The 21,740-nt window shown below is 39.6% G+C and overlaps 1 protein-coding gene across 4 annotated transcripts in view; it reads right to left on the reverse strand.

Annotated features, from left to right (window-relative positions):
* The window catches only part of usp7 (ubiquitin specific peptidase 7 (herpes virus-associated)), a 63,813-nt gene that overhangs the window by 38,085 nt on the left and 3,988 nt on the right, over positions 1-21,740 (reverse strand). For all 4 annotated transcript variants that reach the window (XM_062050523.1, XM_062050520.1, XM_062050522.1 and 1 more), the window contains exons 2-12: positions 16,444-16,548; positions 13,253-13,451; positions 13,007-13,145; positions 6,950-7,038; positions 6,755-6,863; positions 6,522-6,652; positions 2,559-2,613; positions 2,413-2,493; positions 2,157-2,247; positions 1,831-1,913; positions 623-732 (exon numbers count right to left, since the gene is read on the reverse strand). In XM_062050523.1, coding sequence (XP_061906507.1) covers positions 623-732; positions 1,831-1,913; positions 2,157-2,247; positions 2,413-2,493; positions 2,559-2,613; positions 6,522-6,652; positions 6,755-6,863; positions 6,950-7,038; positions 13,007-13,145; positions 13,253-13,451; positions 16,444-16,548 — 1,192 coding nt within the window. The remainder of the gene's footprint in view (positions 1-622; positions 733-1,830; positions 1,914-2,156; positions 2,248-2,412; positions 2,494-2,558; positions 2,614-6,521; positions 6,653-6,754; positions 6,864-6,949; positions 7,039-13,006; positions 13,146-13,252; positions 13,452-16,443; positions 16,549-21,740) is intronic.

Consider the following 21,740-nt stretch of genomic DNA (forward strand, 5'->3'; position numbering starts at 1 on the left):
AAGTTGTGGACATAAACCCACAAGTTGGTCAACATTAACATCCTACTTAGACCCGGAGATAACGGGAAAGACACAAAAAGATTTTCATTTGTGGCACATTTTTTAACCCTTTGTGAGGATTATGATGAATTATCCATGTAAAGGGGAAGATATAAACATCCCATCAGTCTTTATCCCAGTGAGAGGAGACATTGTACAGTAAGTGATTATTTTATTATGTTTGTATATCTTGTTTAGCACTTAGCAATACTGCTACATGATGCTTAGTGTTTCACTAAAGCTGCATCTGTTTAGCACACAACTTGTAGATCATCCTCCTGACATTCAGGTTCAAAAATAGAAGTATCTGGATCATCATTTGTTTTAAAGAAGTCTTTGTTGTCTCTAAGCTTTATAAAGACCAAGAATTGATCGATGTCAACACTGAATTTGTGCAATAGCTCAGGGCACGCTCTTTGAAGAGACCCTTCAAGCACTGCTGCTCCAAAATAGGACTTGTCTATAAAACACACACATTACTGTCTGCAGTGTGTGTGTGTGTGTGTGTGTGTGTGTGTGTGTGTGTGTGTGTGTGTGTGTGTGTGTGTGTGTTTGGAAGCAACATAAAGGTAGACTGTCCTACCGGTCGTTGATCTTGATGTTTTGGTCGGTCTGCGGGTCATACATGAACCTCATCAGCTGCAAGTGAAGGATCGGCGGGAAAGTGAGGAACTTCACTCCCTTTTCTGCCTCCTGTGGAACCCAACAAAAAGCAGGTCAGGACATTGTATTCTGAATTTCGGCTTGCAGAGCGCAATTATTAAAGTAGAGGTGTCCAAAGTGCTGACTTCAGGTCATTTTTTAACGGCCACATTACAAAAAAAATATTTTAAAAATGTAATAAGAGCAAACAAGTTAAATGCAACAAGAGAGGTTGCAGTGTTGACTGTAATAACACAAAGCTGCCATGCAAGCTGTTTTTTTCTTTAAAACTGTCATTGCTCAAAGACTAATGAATTAATCAATGGTATGAATTATTGACCTTTTGAATGTTCCAATTACTTCACATCAAATATTCCACTTTGAAATATTTTTGTGTAAAATATTGCATATTGTGTGTGTTTTTCTTTGACAAAAAGGGAACAAAAACAACAAAATAATAAAAACTTGAGGGTTGAAAGTTAAAAAAAAAAAAGAAATTTTTAGTGTAATTGTTTTTAAACGGTCATTGCTCAAAAAAAATCCATGTGAATTATTGACCTATTTAGGGATCCAATTACTTCACATCAAATAACCAACTTTGAAAATATTGCAAATTTTGTGTTTGCCTTTAAAAAACAGGGCTTTCTTTGACAAAAAAGGGCACGAAACATTTTAAAAAATTCAAACTTTAAATAAACAGATAGCTCTGAAATTGATCTATAGATTAAAAACTAATATTGTGACTTATTTTTACAATTTTTATGGTCAAGACCCTTGTGGGTCCTAGAGACCAAACTTGAGGGGAGCCCTAAAGTTAAAAAATACAATAATCTTTATTGTATTTGTTTTGAAAATGAAAAATATCAAAACGGCCCCTGCATGCTTTGTTTTTTCAGTGAGCGGCCCTCAGTGGAAAATGTTTGGACACCCCTGGACTAGAGGACTGTAATATGTAATATATAAATAAATGTAAAAATTAAAAAAAATCACACACACACGCGTCCCGTTTAGGGTTATGGGGAGTGCTGGAGCCTATCTCAGCTGTATGTGTAAATATATACATATATGTATATACACACATATGTATAAACGCACACACGCACGTATTTGTGTACGCATGCTTGCGACTCAGTCAGTATGAAAACTCACCTGCAGGCCATGCTCTCCTGCATCATATTTGTTGTCTCCGTCTAACTGTTCAGTTGCAACATAATCCTTAAAGGACTCGAAAACTGTGGAAAAGAGTCACCATGAGATTGTGAACAAATACACGTCAGTGAAGCAACAGGTGGAACAACCAAGATCCATTATAGTGTTTAAAAGCAACAAACATACATTGCGATTAAGCCCCAAATGAAACCTGCTTAAAAAAAAAAAGCATGACCCCAATTCCCCAAAGATGCCTTGCATAATAATGGCAGAAAAGCATCACTTTTACAGTGTGAGGGGAAAAAAGTTGCCATGTTGACACTCACTGTTCTTCTTTCCTTTTATGCTAAGCTGGATGTCGTAGTAATCCTCTATCCGCTCTGATCGGTAGTCTACATGCTTGCACTGGATGTATGACTGGAGAGAAACATATGAAGAAAACCACAGTGGTCTTAAATACAAATTCATTGACATAATAAGTTCATATTTATTAAGCAATACAAAAAATGTTTGACTTTTGCTCGTATGATGACTAGACTATTTCAATTAGGACAGAAGGATGCAAGAAGAAGGAAAACGTACCACCATCTTTCCTCTGAAGAGCTTGGGGATGGTTCCCTCAACACAAGTGCCTTTCATTTTGTTCTCCACATTGTCCAGGAGCTGAAACACACACACCTCAGCAATATGTTCTCTGCAATCCCACACACTGTTTAGTGAGAACTCACCACTCTGCACAGCTCCTGCACGTCATGTTGCATGAAACTGTCCAGAGTTTCCCACCTGCAGGACAAATGTTTGCTATTAAAAGACCAACACTACATTATTACACAGATGGAACTTCCGCTCGAATGCAGCTGAGACAGGCTCCAGCACCCCTGCGACTCCGAACGGGACAAGCGGTAGAAAACGGATGGATGGATAGAACGCTTCATGCGTCTGCCTGAGGATCGGATTGTATCGGCTTACATTTAGAATGTGTGATATCTTGTGCGATACAAGCAGTCCTGCAGCGTGTTTTCTTGTGTATGATGTCATGTGCAATACAAACAGTCCTGCAGCGTGTTTGTGCGTGATATCATGTGTGATAAAAGCAGTCTTGCAGCCTATTTACTTGTGTGATATCATGTGTGATACAAACAGTCCTGCAGCTTGTTTGTGTGTGACGTCATGTGCGATACAAGCAGTCCTGCAGCATGTTTAGTTGTGCGTGATATCATGTGCGATACGAGCAATCCTGCAGCGTGTTAGTGTGCGGTATCATGTGCGATACAAGCAGTCGTGCAGAGAGTTTACTTGTGTGTGAGTTGTGTGATACAAGCAGTCCTGCAGCGAGTTTACTTGTGTGTGTTGTGTGATACAAGCGGAACTGCAGTGTTTACTTGTGTGTGTTATAATGTGCGATACAAGCAGTCCTGCAGAGTGTTTACTTGTGTCATATCATGTGTGATACAAGCAGTCCTGCAGCATGTCTACTTGTGTGTGATATGATGTGCAATACAAACAGTCCTGCAGCATGTTTGTGTGTGATATCATGTGCGATACAAGCAGTCCTGCAGCGTGTTTGTGTGTGATATCTTGTGCAAGAAGCACTGTCCCTGCGGCATTTTTACTTGTGTCTGATATCATGTGTGATACAAACAGTCCTGCAGAGTGTTTACTTGTATGCGATATCTTGTGCGATACAAGCAGTCCTGCAGCGAGTTTACTTGTGTGTGTTGTGTGATACAAGCGGTACTGCAGTGTTTACTTGTGTGTGACATAATGTGCGATACAAGCAGTCCTGCAGCGTGTTTACTTGTGTGTGATATCATATGTGATACAAGCAGTCCTGCGGCATGTTTACTTGTGTGTGATATCATGTGCAATACAAGCAGTCCTGCAGCAAGTTTACTTTTGTGTGATACAAGCAGTACTGCAGTGTTTACTTGTGAGTGACATCATGTGCGATACAAGCAGTCCTGCAGTGTTTACTTGTGTGTGATATGTGTGATACAAGCAGTCCTGCAGCATGTCTACTTGTGTGTGATATGATGTGCAATACCAACAGTCCTGCAGCGTGTTTGTGTGTGATATCTTGTGCAAGTAGCACTGTCCTGCAGCATGTTTACTTGTGTGTGATATCATGTGTGATACAACAAGTCCTGCAGAATGTTTACTTGTGTGATATCTTGTGCGATTCAAGCAGTCCTGCAGCGTGTTTACTTGTGTGTGATATGATGTGTGATACAAGCAGTCCTGCAGCATGTTTACTTGTGTGTGATATCATGTGCAATGCAAACAGTCCGGCAGCATGTTTACTTGTGCGTGATATTATGTGCGATACAAGCAGTCCTGCAGCATGTTTTCTATTGTGTGATATCATCTGCGATACAAGCAGTCCTGCAGCATGTTTACTTGTGTGTGATATCATGTGCAATACAAACAGTCCTGCAACACGTTTGTGTGTGATATCATGTGCGATACAAGCAGTCCTGCAGCGTGTTTACTTGTGTGTGATATCATGTGTGATACAAGCAGTCCTGCAGCATGTTTACTTGTGTGTGATATCATGTGCAATGCAAACAGTCCTGCAGCATGTTTACTTGTGCGTGATATCATGTGCGATACCAGCAGTCCTGCAGCATGTTTTCTATTGTGTGATATCATCTGTGATACAAACAGTCCTGCAGCATGTTTACTTGTGTGTAATATCATGTGCAGTACAAACAGTCCTGCAACATGTGTGTGTGATATCATGTGCGATACAAGCAGTCCTGCAGCATGTTTACTTGTGTGTGATATCATGTGCGATACAAGCAGTCCTGAAGCGTGTTTACTTGTGCGTGATATTGTGTGTAATACAAGCCATTCTGCAGCATGTTTACTTGTGCATGATATCATGTGCGATACAAGCAGTCCTGCAGCATGTTTACTTGTGTGTAAAATCATGCGCGATTCAAGCAGTACTGCAGCGAGTTTACTTGTGTGTGTTACGTAAGATACAAGCAGTCCTGCAGCGTGTTTACTTGTGTGATATCATGTGCGATACAAGCAGTCATGCAGCATCTTTACTTGTGTGTGATATCATGTGTGTTTATTTGTGCAAAGCTGGACAGACAGTTAACATCTAAATGTCTTCCAATAGGCACAACTTCTTCTATATACCGTATTTTCCGCACCATAAGCCGCACCTAAAAACCACAATTTTTATCAAAAGCTGACAGCGCGGCAAATAACCCGGTGCGCCTTATATATGGATTAATATTAATATTTATTTTCATAAAGTTTAGGTCTCACAACTACGGTAAACAGCCGCCATCTTTTTTCCCCCGTAGAAGAGGAAACGCTTCTTCTACGGTAAGCAACCGCCCCCATAGAAGAGGACGCGCTTCTTCTTCTCTGTAAGCAACCGCCAAGGTGAGCACCCGCCCCCGTAGAAGAAGAAGCACGCGGATATTACGTTTCATTTCATTTGTGTGTTTCTGTAAAGACCACAAAATGTCTCCTACTAAGAGACACGCGTACAAGGTTCCACTGACTTTTGATATTCATGTGAACCGCACTGTGGATACAACGGGAACACGTACGGTGAATATTCGCACCACAGGGAATGAGAAGTCGTCCTTCACCGTGGTTCTAGCTTGCCATGCTAACGGCCAGAAACTTCCACCCATGGTGATATTCAAAAGGAAGACCTTGCCAAAAGAGAACTTTCCAGCCGGCGTCATCATAAAAGCTAACTCGAAGGGATGGATGGATGAAGAAAAGATGAGCGAAGGGACCGGGTGACTTTTTTCACGCAGCTCCGTCCCAGTTGATCTATGACTTATGCGCGTCCACATCATAGATGGTGTCAAAAAACAAGTGAAGCACACCGAAGAAGAATAATTCGAGGGATTTGTGGAGGAGTAATAACTTCAGAAAGTGAGCTTTAAATGTTTATTTTGTGTGTTGTGTGACACTAACGTATGAGCAACATTGAGTTATTGATGTTGCTCTGCACTATTTTGAGTGTTACTATTTTTGTGATTGCACATTTGCACATTACATTTTGGAAGTGAACAGAGTTGTTAGAACGCTGGTTTGTAATATATTATTAAAGTTTGACTGACCTATCTGACTGTTTTTTTGACATTCCCTTTAGCGTAGCGTAGGTGCGGCTAATAACACGGGGCGGCTAATAGGTAAACAAAGTTTTGAAATATGCCATTCATTGAAGGTGCAGCTTACAACACGGAAAATACGGTAAGTAATTTACAAAAGGTAGACATGCTAGGCTATAGGCTACTAGGAGCTATCGGCTGCACAACAGCTAAGCAAGTAATAGACAACCTAAATACAACATTTGTCAATACAAATAAGTATTAAATGATTATAGTTGCACAATATTTACAAAGTCTCCAAGGCTGAAGTATCCAGTAACAAACGTGTCCGCATCGTACAATTTACTGTGTCACGATCTTAACGTCATGAATTATTGTGGCCACGAGGTGTTGCCACTTAATTTCAACTCAAAGACGCCATAAGTCAATTAATAGTATAGGTTATCGTTTTTCATAGCTACCATTTGTATTCGCTCAGTAATTTCACTTGATAAAGTAGATATCGCATCGGCAGAGAAAAAGTTGTATCGGGACACCCCTACTGGCAGCAATCAAATAAAGACTAAAAACAATATTGCTCATAATAGGAATATTTGCAGATGTTACCCAAAGGACTTGGTGAGTTTCTTGGTGCCGACTGGCTTGTCGCTGTGTTGCAGCTCGTAGAAAACCCTCTGCAGGGCCAGAGGAACGCTCTTGGATGAGTCGTCTCCCTCTGTGGGCATCATGTACACCGCCTGCAGCAGAGGATTGACAGAATATCAGACCACACTCCTGTTTTCAATTCTAAAAGTCTTTCCAAACGGATATGTTTAAACTCCTTAAGGAGAGCATCTCACCCGACGTAGCTGGTTGGTGAAGAAAAGAGTCTGTAGCAGGCTGTTCATGTAGCAGGTAGCTCCTTGGTTCTTGAGACCAACATAGCCTGTGTGTTTCTTGGAGTCCCAGCTGTTACACAAAGAAACGCTAGTTTCACATTCTCTGGGGAAGTTGGCGTGATTCAAACTTCCGAGAGTAATTAAAAGGTTACGTACGCCACTCCATGTGGGGCGTCTGCCTGGACGTAGACCTCAAATGTGACTTTGTCGTCATCCACAAAGCCCCTCTCTGGGTCGGTCACATCCTGAGGAGCAAAGTTAGAAAAGTGTTTCATATGAAAAGACTGACAAACTAGAGAAAAGGAACAACAGTGCATGTTTATTAAAGGGGAAGTGCTCTTTTTTGGAAGGTTGTCTATCACTCACAATCCCTTTGTAAGACAATAACACAGATGGTTTTCTTTTTTATGCATTCTTAGTCGTAAAATATGGCAAGTACGTAGTGGCTAATAGGGCTGCAACGGTTAGTCGACAATAAAATTTGTCGCCGACAATAGTTGTGATGTCATCGCTCGTGTTTCTCCGGGCGGAAGTGGGTCACTCGCAAAAACGTGGGTCAGTGATAACATTTAAAGTGTGAGGATATTTCCTCTTATTATTGTTAAAAACATGAACATTTGGAGGGAGGACACGGTCTCAGCTTCGGGTAAGAGTGTTGGCTTCTACCTTGCTAACAAGAGTGAGACGAAGTCGTGTGAAAAATAACTATCATTTTAGCCAAAGTGAGCTAACTAAACTTTGTCTACATCAATTCAAGTACGTTTTAAAGCAGCATCAATTTGCAACGCCGAAAAAAAAGGCACTTTAATGAGCACGAACCGCACGTGGAAGTATCATAATATTTAACATACAATCTATTAAATAGCCAACATTTTAAGAATCAATCAAAGATACAATTCTACCGTAGGGTTGTCTCGATACCAATACTTTAGTATTAGTATGTATTACAATATTTTGATACTTTTCTAAATAAAGGGGACCACAAAAAATGGCATTATTGGCTTTATTTTAACAAAAAATCTTACGGTACATTAGACATATGTTTGTTATTGTAATCCAAGAACAATTTTGTCCTTAAATAAAATGGTGAACATACTAGACAACTTGACCCATGTTTTTCCTAATAGGCTCGAAATAATCGTTAGTTGCTGACAATGTAGATACTGGGAGTACTCTATTGCGCTAAAACATCCGACAATAGTCTATTTACAAGTGGTGACATGATTATTAACCACGTATTAGTTATAATGTTATTATGAGCGCTAACTAGGAGGTGGGAATCTTTGGCCACCTCACGACTGGATTACCATTTAGGAGCTACAATTCCATTACAAATCAATTATTGATGCATCTTTAATTTAAGTATATTCAGGCAGTTTAACTTTTCATTTCACTAAATAAACATTTATCACTTGCAACTTTTAAAAACAGTGCATTTTCAATAAGAAATTCCAATCACATTTATTAAATTAATAGAAATGTGTGCAAAACTGGAACATAAGTGCACTAAAATAAAGGCGCTGGTCAGATTTCTAAGGGAGGTGGCTCACTGCAGTCAGACACATTTTAGAACAGACTATACTTAATTTACAATAAATACATCGATTATTGACGTTTACTAATCGATTTTATAATCGTCCGAATTGTGATGCATCTAAAAATGTATTTCTTCCCTCACCTCTAATGCTAATGCAGACAAACTATTTTTAGCGTCGCCGCGATCAGAGAGCTAACTATCTTATGCAGCTATATTGACAAACTGAGCTGCTGCATCGCCTCAGAGTTGGTGAAAGGTCATTCTAGATGATAAATCATGCCTCTTAACTGGATAGTAGGTTGTGGACATAAATCCAGTTGGTGAACTTTGACATCCAACTTAGAGCCGGAAAAGGCGAGAAAGACACGAAAAGATGCTGGTTCGTGGTACTTTTTTAACCTTTTGTGAGGCTTATGATGAATTGTTGTGGTAGAGGGGAGGATATAAACATCCCATCAGTCTTTATCCCAATGAGAGCAGACACTGTACATTAACCCTTGTGTGGTGTTCGGGTCTGTGGGACCCGTTTTCGATTTTTATTAAAAGAAAAATGATACAATTAATTAATTTTTCAAACTGAGACTCACTGGCTTTGGCTCATTTTCTGTGAAGAACATATATCAGAATACATATTTAATGAACACACACCATACACCCCCCCTACACATTTCTATTACATTTAAGATGTCCGGGGTCCACTGGACCCGGGGCTAATAGAAGTGTGGAAATTGATGTTCTGTGTAAAACACACACACACACACACACACACACACACACACACACACACACACACACACACACACACACACACACACACACACACACACACACACACACACACACACACACACACACACACACACACACACACACACACACACACACACACACACACACACACACACACACACACACACACACACACACACACACACACACACACACACACACACACACACACACACACACACACACACACACACACACCAGGCCTAGACGGGGAGGGCAGAGTATAGGTACACAAAACATCAGAGGGTTAAATGTGCAACAAAATGAGCGCAGACAGTGTTTACAAACAATGTTGCAACCTGGTGTGGGAACCACAGGTGCAGAAACACAAAAGAAGAATCCCTGTGGGATGCAGAAACTGGCAGAGAAATTTCCATGCAACGTTCATATTGTTACTCAGCCAGTGTTTGTGGGTCTTAGACTTACTTACTTTTTATTGTCGTTCAAATTTGAACTTTACAATACAGATAAGAATGAAATTTCGTTGCATTAGCTGGTTGGCAGTGCAGGATAAAAAAGCAATAAGGTGCAGATATAAATAAATAGATTACTGTAAAGATAAATATATTGCACTTTTGCATATGCATCTACGTTTATGGATGTATGTTATATTGTCTTCATATTCCAGCGAGTTCATCCATTTTTGGGGGGAATTGAGGAGATTATTATGATGCGTTCAAGAGTCTTACGGCCTGAGGGAAGAAGCTGTTACAGAACCTGGAGGTTCTGCTATGGAGGCTGCGGACCTCTTTCTAGAGTCCAGCAGTGAAAACAGTCCTTGGTGGGGTTGGGAGGAGTCTCTGCAGATTTTCTGAGCCCTGGTCAGGCAGCGGCTTTTTGCGATCTCCTGGATAGAAGTAAGAGGAGTCCTGATGATCTTTTCCGCCGTCCTCACCACTCTCTAGAGAGACTTCCAGTCTGAGGCACTGCAGGCTCCAGTCCAGACAGAGATGCAGTTGGTCAGCAGGCTCTCTATAGTGCCTCTGTAGAATGTGCTGAGAATGGGGGTAGAGAGCTGTGCTCTTTTCATCCGACGCAAAAAGTGCATGCGCTGCTGAGCTCTTTTTACAAGAGCTACGGTGTGTAGGGACCAGGTCATATTGTCAGTTATCTGCACCCCCAGGAACTTGGTGCTGCTTACTATCTCCACCACTGTGCCGTTGATGAAGAGTGGAGTGTGGCTGGACTGGTGCTTCCTAAAGTCGACAATGATCTCCTTGGTTTGTCGATGTTCAGGACCAGGTTTGTTGGTTCTGCACCAGTCAACCAGATGTTTCACCTCCTCCCTGTAGTCCATGTCGTTGTTGTCACGGATGAGGCCCACTACTGTTGTGTCGTCCGCATACTTCACAATGTGGTTAGTAGTGGACCTGGCTCAGTAGTCATGGGTCATCAACGTGAACAGCAGCGGACTCAGGACGCAGCCCTGGGGGGAGCCGGTGCTCAGGGAGATGGCACTGGAGGTGTTGTTGCCCACTCCCACAGACTGGGGTCTGTCTGTGAGGAAGTCAAGCAGCCAGTTGCATAGGGGGGTACTGAATCCAAGGGGGGCCAGTTTGCTCACCAAGTGCTGCGGGATCATGGTGTTGAATGCCGAGTTGAAGTCCAGAAACCACATCCGCACGTGTGTGTCCTTTCCTTCCAGATGTGCTAAGTTCAGGTGGAGTGCAGAGGAGATGGCGTCCTCTGTGGAGCGGTTAGGGCGATAAGCAAACTGGTATGGGTCGAATGTGGGGGGAAGTCTGGAGACAATGTATTCCTTTACCAGCCTCTCGAAGCACTTCATTACAGATGTTTTTTGGGATAAGTCAGTATTTTAACATAAAAGTGTTGGATTGTGAGGCATTAAAAGCCACAAAATGCAACGGGTCCATCAGACCCACAAACACTGGCTGAGTAACAACAATATGAACACCACACAAGGGTTAAGCGATTGTTGTATTATGTTTTTATATCTTTGCAATACTGCTAAATATGTAGCACACAGATTCTAAAACTTGTTGATCCTCAGACATTCAGGCCCATAAATAGAAGTTTCTGGATCGTCATTAGTCCCAAAACAGTCTTTGTCTCGCATCAAGTCTGTCATGTTTAGCAGTCTTCTTGTTGTTAAAGGAAAAGAGAATTTTGTGATACCGTATTTTCCGCACCATAAGCCGCACCTAAAAACCACAATTTTTCTCAAAAGCTGACAGTGCGGCTAATAACCCGGTGCGCCTTATATATGGATCAATATTAATATTTATTTTCATAAAAGTTTAGGTCTCGCAACTACGGTAAACAGCCGCCATCTTTTTTCCCCGTAAAAGAGGAAGCGCTTCTTCTTCTACGGTTAGCAACCGCCCCCATAGAAGAGGAAGCGCTTCTTCTTCTACTGTGAGCAACCGCCAAGGTGAGCACCCGCCCCCGTAGAAGAAGAAGCAATGTCTCCTACTAAGAGACACGCGTACAAGGTTCCACTGACTTTTGATATTCATGTGAACCGCACTGTGGATACAACGGGAACACGTACGGTGAATATTCGCACCACAGGGAATGAGAAGTCGTCCTACTGTGGTTCTAGCTTGCCATGCTAACGGCCAGAAACTTCCACCCACGGTGATATTCAAAAGGAAGACCTTGCCAAAAGAGAACTTTCCAGCCGGCGTCATCATAAAAGCTAACTCGAAGGGATGGATGGATGAAGAAAAGATGAGCAAAGGGACCGGGTGACTTTTTTCACGCAGCTCCGTCCCTGTTGATCTATGACTGCATGCGCGTCCACATCATAGATGGTGTCAAAAAACAAGTGAAGCACACCGAAGAAGAATAATTCGAGGGATTTGTGGATGAGTAATAACTTCAGAAAGTGAGCTTTAAATGTTTATTTTGTGTGTTGTGTGACATTAACGTTCGAGCAACGTTGAGTTATTGATGTTGCTATTGCTCTGCACTATTTTGAGTGTTACTATTTTTGTGATTGCACATTACATTTTGGGAGTGAACAGAGTTGTTAGAACGCTGGTTTGTGATATATTATTAAAGTTTGACTGACCTATCTGACTGTTATTTTGACATTCCCTTTAGCGTAGCGTAGGTGCGGCTAATAACACGGGGCGGCTAATAGGTAAACAAAGTTTTGAAATATGCCATTCATTGAAGGTGCGGCTTACAACACGGGGCGGCTTATGGTGCGGATAATACGGTAAGTCTGTGAAATTAATATGCTGTCAAATGCTTAAAATGAGCAAAATATGTAAATTACAAATGTTACTACATTTTATATGTATATACTTACAATACAGGCCAAAAGTTTGGACACACCTCATTAAAATGTGTTTTTTTTATTTTCATGACTATTACATTGTAGATTGTCACTGAAGGCATCACAACTATGAATGAACACATGTGGAGTTATGTACTTAACAAAAAAGGCGAAATAACTGAAAACATGTTTTATAGTCTAGTTTCGTCAAAATAGCCACCCTTTGCTCTGATTACGGCTTTGCACACTCTTGGCATTCTCTCGATGAGCTTCAAGATGTAGTCACCTGAAATGGTTTTCACTTCACAGGTGTCATAGTGTTGATGCCTTCAGTGACAATCTACAATGTAAATAGTTATGAAAATAAAGAAAACGCATTGAAATTAGGTGTGTCCAAACTTTTGGCCTGTACTGTTAAAAGCATTGAGGCTTTTGGAAGTTTTTTTTTTTTTAATGCTTTATAGGCGGAATAGAGCGGCTCGCATTGGCTCCATTGTTAGCGGACTTTTGCTAGAGTTTATTTACGATTTAGAATGCATATTAAAAAAACAGAAACGCGTCTTACATCGGGATAGTGAATGATAGAAACAACAGTTCCTCTCTAACCAAAGGGATGAATATAATAATGGATTTGAACACATACGCTCCAGGACATAAAGTTGGAGAAGCCCCAGTCGTTCTCTTTGTGGAAGAACAGGTGAACGATCCTGCGACTGAAGGATTTCTCGTCATCTTTGTAGTTGATGATCTTGAGCATGGCCTGAGCGTGACATGACCACGACCTGAAGGCGGCAAGTATACGAGCCATCATTATTATTCAAGGACAACAACCGTGTTATTCATAATTCCGGACTGAACAACGCCGTGATGGAAGGACCGTGACACCTACGTGGATTCTGACTCGGCATTACACTGCAAGAAGAAGCCCACGCTCTTCTGGTGAGGCCGGTCGGCGTAGAAGCGCGGCATCACCATGATCTTCCACGGGAGGTTGCGGACGAAGCAGGACGGGCTGAGCACCGACTCGCTCAGGCGGCTGAAGCGCTCCACCACAAACCTGAAAGTGGCTTCTGAGCGCCAACTGGTGTCTGCGGTGAAAAGGAAGAAATGAGAAAAAGACTATTTGGAATAATAATGTCCTAAAAATTGGGGATGCATGACATCGATTTTCAAGCAGATGCAGATCCTGCTTCCATGACTGATAATTGAACCATTCGTGCACAAATGTGGATTTGACAAAGTATTCCTAAAGACGTCCAGAGCTATCATTTCCATGGCAGATCGCTTTGGCCCTCGGTTCGTCTATAACAAGCTTTTTGCACTTTTCAGACGCAGCGGCGGCGGGAAAGACCTTTCTTGAGCTCGGTGGTGGAGATGTTGACGTTTCGGGTGGCGAGTGGGGTTAAACGCCTTCTTGTGAGTAAGTCCAGCACGATGGACGCCATGTTTGTCAACACTGTGAGCTCTGGGGAACTCTGATGTTTTCACCCTAATCCACCAAAATCACAGTATGCGTAATCTTTTTTAATCGGTTATCTGAGCTATTGTTAACGTCATCGGAATTATCAGTGTGACGTAGGGATGGGCTATAAAAAGATATCAATATATATCGCGATTGACATGTAACCAATATCAACAAAAATGTACTCGATAAAACATTCCATTAATGTGTATTCATATATAAGAAACCTGGAAGTATGGAAGTAAGGCTGGTTGCATGAACAAAGGCACTCACTTTCTAGGGATCACTGATAACAGCCAATCAGGTAACAGTATCAACTATCAAGTTTGCTTGATTCTCTGGATGGAGTGAGAAGAGAAAGTCAAAATGAAGAAATTGTGGATAAAAGAGGAAAAGTCACCAGGACTGTCTTTGGATTTTTTTCCAAAGGGACCGTACAGACCAATAGTCTGTAAATGATACCACCTTTAGTGCACAGCTGTAATTTCCTGCCACTAAAGCTGCAGAAAATAGTTCTCAGGTTTCTCTCGGTTTACATTTTCACACTTTGCACTATTTTCTTACACTTTATGAAGCATTTCGTACACATTCCTTATTTTTAAGAGCTTATTGTTAAGTGTTCAGTGTGATTTTACAATTTTGTTTACATGAGTGTTTTCCATGCTTGTGTTGACATTTCCTTTCTGCCTTGATAGATGATGGATTATAATCAGAGGACGGTTATATTTCAAAATAAAATATATTATTCTCCTGCTCTATATTTTTCATAGATCATAAAAAATGTCAATTATAGATATAATCATCCATCCATTTTCTGCCGCCTGTCCCCTTGTTGGGGTCACAGGGGGAGCCTCTCTCAGCTGCATTCGGGCGGTAGGCGGGGTACACCCTGGACAAGTCGCCACCTCATCGCAGGGCCAACACAGATAGACAGACAACATTCACACACTAGGGTCAATTTAGTATTGCCAATCAACCTATCCATCCATCCATTTTCTACCACTTGTCCCTTTTGGAGTCACGGGGAGTGCTGGAGCCTATCTCAGCTGCATTCGGGAGGAAGGCGGGGTAAACCCTGGACAAGTCGCCACCTCATCGCAGGGCCAACACAGATAGACAGACAACATTCACACTCGCATTCACACACTATGGCCAATTTAGTGTTACCAATCAACCTATCCCCAGGTGCATGTCTTTTGAGGTGGGAGGAAGCCGGAGTACCCGGAGGGAACTCACACAGTCACGGGGACTACTCAGGACCTTCGTACTGTGAGGCACATGCACTAACCCCTGTGACACCGTGCTGCCCAATCAACCTATTATATTTAAATAATTACTGCATAACAACAAAAAACATTTCCATAGTTAAATAAGTATAACAGGGCAAATTAATTTTACACAGACATAACATCCTGCCACTAAACCTGCAGAAAATAGTCCTCAGGTATCTCTATGTTTACATTTTCACACTTTGCACTATTTTTTTACACTTTACGAAGCATTTTTTTTCATATTCCTTTATTTTAAGAGCATATTGTTAATTGTTCAATGTGATTATACTATTTTGTTTACATTGAGTGTTTTCATGCTTGTGATGACATTTCCTTTCTGCCTTGATAGCTGAGGGATGATAACCAGAGGACGGTTATATTTCAAAATAAAATATATTATTCTCCTGCTCCATAAAAATGTCAATAATTATTGATATACTGATATTTACAATAATTACTGCATTTAAAAAAAATCCTTTCCATAGTTAAAGAAGAATAACAGGGAAAATTAATGTTACACAGCCGTTATTTCCTAGCACTAGACCTGCAGAAAATAGTTCTCAGGTTTCTCCATGTTTACATTTTCACACTTTGCACTATTTGCTCACACTTTATGAAGCATTTCTTACATATTCCTTATTTTTGGACCTTCATTTTAAAAGATTATGTGTTGAACGTGATTTTACTATTTTGTTTATATTGAGTGTTTTGCATGCTTGAGTTGACATTTCCTTTCTGCCTTGATAGCAGAGGGATTATAATCAGAGGACGGTTATATTTCAAAATAAAATATATAATTCTCCTGCTCTTTATTTTTCATAGGTCATAAAAATTTCAATAATTATTGATATACTCATATTTAAATAATTACTGCATAACAAAAACTAATTTCCATAGCTAAATAAGAATAACAGGGCAAATTAATGTTACACAGCCGTTACTTCCTAGCACTAAACCTGCAGAAAATAATTCTCAGGTTTCTTTCTCTATGTTTACATTTTCACACTGCACTATTTTCTTACACTTTATGAAGCATTTCTTACCTTATTTTTGCAACTTCATTTTAAAAGATTAAGTGTACAACGTGATTTTACTATTTTGTTGACATTGAGTGCTTTTCATGCTTATGTTGACATTTCCTTTTTGCCTTGATAGCGGAGGAATTATAATCAGAGGAAGGTTACATTTACAATAAAAATGTTTACATGACATTTTCCCCCAGGTCTTTATTATCTGTAATTCATAAAAAGACAGTTTTCAGCCACATTGCGTTAGTGTGACATCATAATACCTCGTATCGGCCCGTATTTAAAAATCCACATTTAGTGTCACTGTATACCGACTCACCGTCCTCCATGTCCTCCTCTGTGTTGTTGTGTCCGTCTGCCATGGCCAAGTTGCCATTGATTACTGGGTTGGCTGGGATTCTTGGAGGGTCGTCTGTGTCACCAGCTGCGCACAGAGAGAGCGACAAAGCAATAAGTCAGTAGGACAGGTAGAAAGGAAACTAAATATTATGTCAATACCTGAGAAACAATTTCCACAGTTAATTCATAATGCAGGCAATATTTAGTACTTCCTCAAAAATGTGAGTATGTATACATTCTAACTCAAGTACTTGCTTCAAAGAAAACTCAAAGCATCAGGATAAAGACATGCAGAGAGCATGGCGCAGCTTCTGGCAACACGCAGCGAGGACATTAAAGATTAAAGATTAAAGTACCAATGGTTGTCACACACACACTAGATGTGGTGAAATTTGTCCTATGCATTTGCCCCATCCCCTTGGGGAGCAGTGGGCAGCAGCGGCGCCACGCCCGGGAATCATTTTGGTGATTTAACCCCCAACTCCAACCCTTTGTTGCTGAGTGCCAAGCAGGGAGGTTATGGGTCCCATTTTTATAGTCTTTGGTATGACTCGGCTGGGATTTGAACTCCAACCTACCGATCTCTGGGCGGACCATCGGCTGCCATGAGACAGTTTGATGGTCCATCTAATTGCCCATTGAACATGGATGACACTGCTAATTAAAGATTCACGCACAGTTGTCTCCATGTCCAATATCCTATCATCCTCCAGCGGCTAGAGAAAGTCAAACATTCCTCTGTTAAGATGAGTCACTTGTAGTAAATGTACAATTGTGTTGAAAAGATATAAAATGGAGTTGCAAACATTTTGCCATGCCTGGACTATCTTCCACAGTGAAGCATGGAGGGATTAAATATCCAAATTAAAATCAATTTCATCAAATGTTTTTGTTTACCACTTTCTATTAGCTTAAAAACAAAGTGTCTGCTAGTAAACTATGCAGCTTCTTTTTATTTATACTCAAAGTTCTAACAAGTGACTGTTTCCCGCAGGTGTTTTAGGCCTGGATAATGTCAACCTAAACGCAAAAGGACCTTTTATTTAACATAACATTAATATGCTACAATGAAAAAGTGGATCAACTATTGCAATCCATGTTAGTTAAACTGCTTATCAACATACAGTACAGGCCAAAAGTTTGGACACTCCTCCTCATTCCATGCGTTTTCTTTATTTTCATGACTATTAGATTGTAGATTGTCACTGAAGGCATCAAAACTATGAATGAACACACTCTTGGCATTCTCTCGATGAGCTTCAAGAGGTAGTCACCTGAAATGTTTTTTTACTTCACAGGTGTCATAGTTTTGATGCCTTCAGTGACAATCTACAATGTAAATAGTCATGAAAATAAAGAAAACGCATTTAAATGAGGTGTGTCCAAACTTTGGGCATGTACTGTATCTACATTTTTATTTCAATGTACAGTGTTCCCGATAATTTTTTTTGTATTATACGTCTACCTTAATACAGCAATTATTTTATTTTACTTAGCTGTTAATACTATTTTTTTTTACTTTGTACTTCTTTGTACTCTTTTTATCCCCCATACAATGTTTTTTTTGTATTACTTTTTTGTGGAAGCAAGAATTACAGTGTACCTTTCCGGTCCTGTACGTGTGCAAATGGCAATAAACATGTATTGTATGTTCACATTTGAGGTGTAATGCCGTATTGAATCCTATCAGACTGTGTATGTGGTGTTATTGGAAATTAATCTGAAGTTTTGAAGGTCAGAATTCAAGTAACATGTAAAAAGAAATGCAACCTGAAAAGCCTTCTTTGTGTTAGCATGTGCATTTATTGGGACTTTCTAATATTAAATGACACATGCACTTTTTATTAACGTTAGATCAGGGTTCCCAAGCGTTTTGCCTCCTAGGGCCAAAGTAAAAATGTACCAATGGTCCAAAAAAAAATTATTTTTGGTATGAACCACAAATAACCTAAAATAATAACGCTGCTTTAAGTGAAAATAACAATGAAGCTTAGCAGACATGTCATCAAGGATTGTGTGAGATTCAGGGGATCAACTTCTGATACCCTTAAGTCTTTGCCAATACCATTTTGATTTGATATTGTCAGGAATCCGACAAGTTATTATTTAGTAGTGTGGAATGTTAGAAAAGGTTTGATCAAGTGAAATGAGTCAAACAGAGAACTTTGGTAGGTATGAAAAACACTAACCTACTTATTAATTGTCTGGAATGGACTTATTCTGTCTTTAAGTTAAAGCAGAGTGGTAATTTTTTTGTCGCCCCTGGTGGCCACAACATTTCATTAAGTGAAGTCATGACCCAAAAGGTATTCAGTAACAAACGTATATCCACATCATTCAACTTATTATAATATATGCTTCTGCCTTGAAGGATTGTATGTGTAAGTAATATATAATTATTAGATAATTGTTTATATTGTATATATGTTGTTTTACACTGCAATATTGATCAATTAGGACACTTGTTACAAAGTGTGAGCTGCTAGCTCCTAGTAGCCTATAGCCTACCATGTTTACCTTTGTGGTTTTGTAGACAATTAGACATTAATGGTCTATCCAGCTTTGCACAAACTCGCTGCAGGACTGCTGGTATCAGAGCTTATATTGTGAATTTTACATGTAAATCCATATAATCCCTTTTTTTTTTTGCTGATATCAGGCCGATATATGTTATCAATATCGGATCGTGACGCTTCTTGCGAGCTTGAAATAGGTCAGTAAGAGTATGTGACATATTTGGGAAGCCACCCCAGCAAATGACTCCACGGTCCACTTTCGGCACCCAGCAAAAAGTTATTTTTTTGGTGTCAAAGAGCAATAACGACATGCAAATAACTGTTTGATTTTCATTTTAGAATTCATAAAACAAAGATTTTAATCCCTATTGAACAGAAAGGGAAAAACTGAACAAAAGCGAAGTTATTTAATTTGTAGACACTGGAAATTTTTGTTTTCAAAATAAAAGCAAAGATAATTACTATGACCTGTGACTCTAGCTAAAATGTCTTCAGAGCCCGACACAGAAATGATTTTAGACCAGACACGACGAGGGCTGACATCTACAGTAGTCTTTACACACCAACAGAAACTGAAAAACAGACCAAACATTTTTTTCATATTCCGCAACCAAAACAAGAAGTAGCAATTTAAAAGACAGGACTGGCCTAGAAGAAAAAAATACTGTACTATATGGTGTCCTTACTGTGTAGAACTCCAATACATTTTTTGCCAGACACTAATACAATAGTATCCCCGCTTTTACTTTGAAAATAAAAATATTGTGTCCGAATATGATAAAACATCTGTTTTTTTTCCAGCTTTTCCGTTTGTTTACCGGGGATTTAAATGTTTGTTATATGAAATATAATATGAAGATCAAACAGTGTTTAGATATTATTGTTCTTTGACACCACAAAAAGGAAAAACTTTTCTTCTTTTTTAATGTAATTCTAATAAACCAGGCCTTTTTCAATTTTCATAAATGAAACAAAAAAATTCAATGACCAAAACCTACACGGTCCGTGTACCTTCCATTCATTCTATTTCCAATTCTTAAATGCAAATCAAAAAACAAATTTCAGGCCATATTTTCTATTTTCATTTCTGAAACAAAAGTTGGACAACTATTTAATGACACTTTTTAAAACCGACAACAGGACTCCTGCTGAACAAAAGTGGTACCATTATGCTAAAAACATACTAAACTTGAAGGAACAGCTAAAATACTGCTTCCGGTTCAATTTGTCATTACCGGTACATAAATAACCAAGCATTTTGGAATTTTGGATGAACATTTTTTCGATTTTTGTTTATCTGGAAAAATTTTAATCCATAAAAGGAAAACATCACAACATCCAATTTTATGGCAGTATTTGAATGAAAATCAACCCTTTTTTGTTTGTTTTAAAATCTGCCATATATAATACAAATCGAAAAACGGCCCTAATTTAGTTTTTTGATTTGCGTATCAGAATTGGAAATAGAATGAACCGTAAATGGACCATATCCCCGCGTTTACTTAGAAAATAAAAACTTTGTGTCCGAATATGATAAAACATCTTTTTTTTGCGGCTTTTCCGTTTGTTTACCTGGGATTTAGATGTTTGTTATATGAAATATAATGTGAAAATCAAACAGTGTTTAGATGTTATTGTTCTTTGACAACACTAAAAGGAAAATGTTTTTCTTCTGTTTTAATCTAATTCAAATAATTCAATTTTCATTGATGAAACGAAAATTCAATGACCAAAACCTACACTGGCCTTTATGCTTCGTTGTAAGCAAAAATAAAATTGAAAAACAAAGCATTCTTCAATAACTATATACAAAAAAACGGTTTGATTTGCATTGTACATTTCATAACAGAAAAATTAAAATCCCTAGTAGACAAATGGAAAAACCGACCCAAACTGTGGTTTTTCATATTATTACAACAGAAGTTGTTATTTCAAAGTAAAAGCGTGTCTGGCTAAATGTGTTTGGAGCACTACACTAGGGCTGCAACTAACGATTAATTTGATAATCGATTAATCTGTCGATTATTACTTCGATTAATCAATTAATAATCGGATAAAAGAGAAAAACTACATTTCTATCCTTTCCAGTATTTTATTTTTAAAAAACAACATACTGGCGCCATGTTCTTTTAACTTGCCAAATAAAACAAAATTTTACAAAAATGCACACTTTTGACACCCCTGCTATAGATAATAAAAAATGTAATCTGATAAATCTATCGATAAAAAGCAGAGCCTGGCGACGCATGCGCGTTTATCATAACTCTCTCGCTCTCTGTCTCTGCCCCTCCCTCATGAATGCTGCTGCGTGCACAATTTGTTTAATTTTTAACCTTCTTAACCTTGAACGTACATTGTTAATACACGCAACCATAACTCAAAATGCCGGACAATTGAGGCATTTAAGAAACACTGCCCGGACAGCCCCGCAAAAGAGGACATGTCCGGTGAAAAGAGGACGTATGGTCAGTCTATCCTAGCCGGACATGTCCTCTTTTGCTAGCATGCTAGCAGCTAACGGGCTACGGTAGACTGACCATACGTCCTCTTTTCACCGGACATGTCCTCTTTTAAGATTAAAGATTAAAGTACCAATGATTGTTTGCGGAGCTGTCAGGGCGGAGTTTCTTAAATGCCTCAAATGTTCGGCATTTTGAGTATTGTTTACACTACGTGCAGTACGCTACTTAATATGCCCGTGTGGAAACTCGTTCGGTACACCTCCGCATCGAACCAAAACCCCCGTACCGAAACGGTTCGA

This window comes from Entelurus aequoreus, linkage group LG06 (assembly GCF_033978785.1).
Source record: "Entelurus aequoreus isolate RoL-2023_Sb linkage group LG06, RoL_Eaeq_v1.1, whole genome shotgun sequence".
In the NCBI taxonomy this organism is placed as follows: domain Eukaryota; kingdom Metazoa; phylum Chordata; class Actinopteri; order Syngnathiformes; family Syngnathidae; genus Entelurus; species Entelurus aequoreus.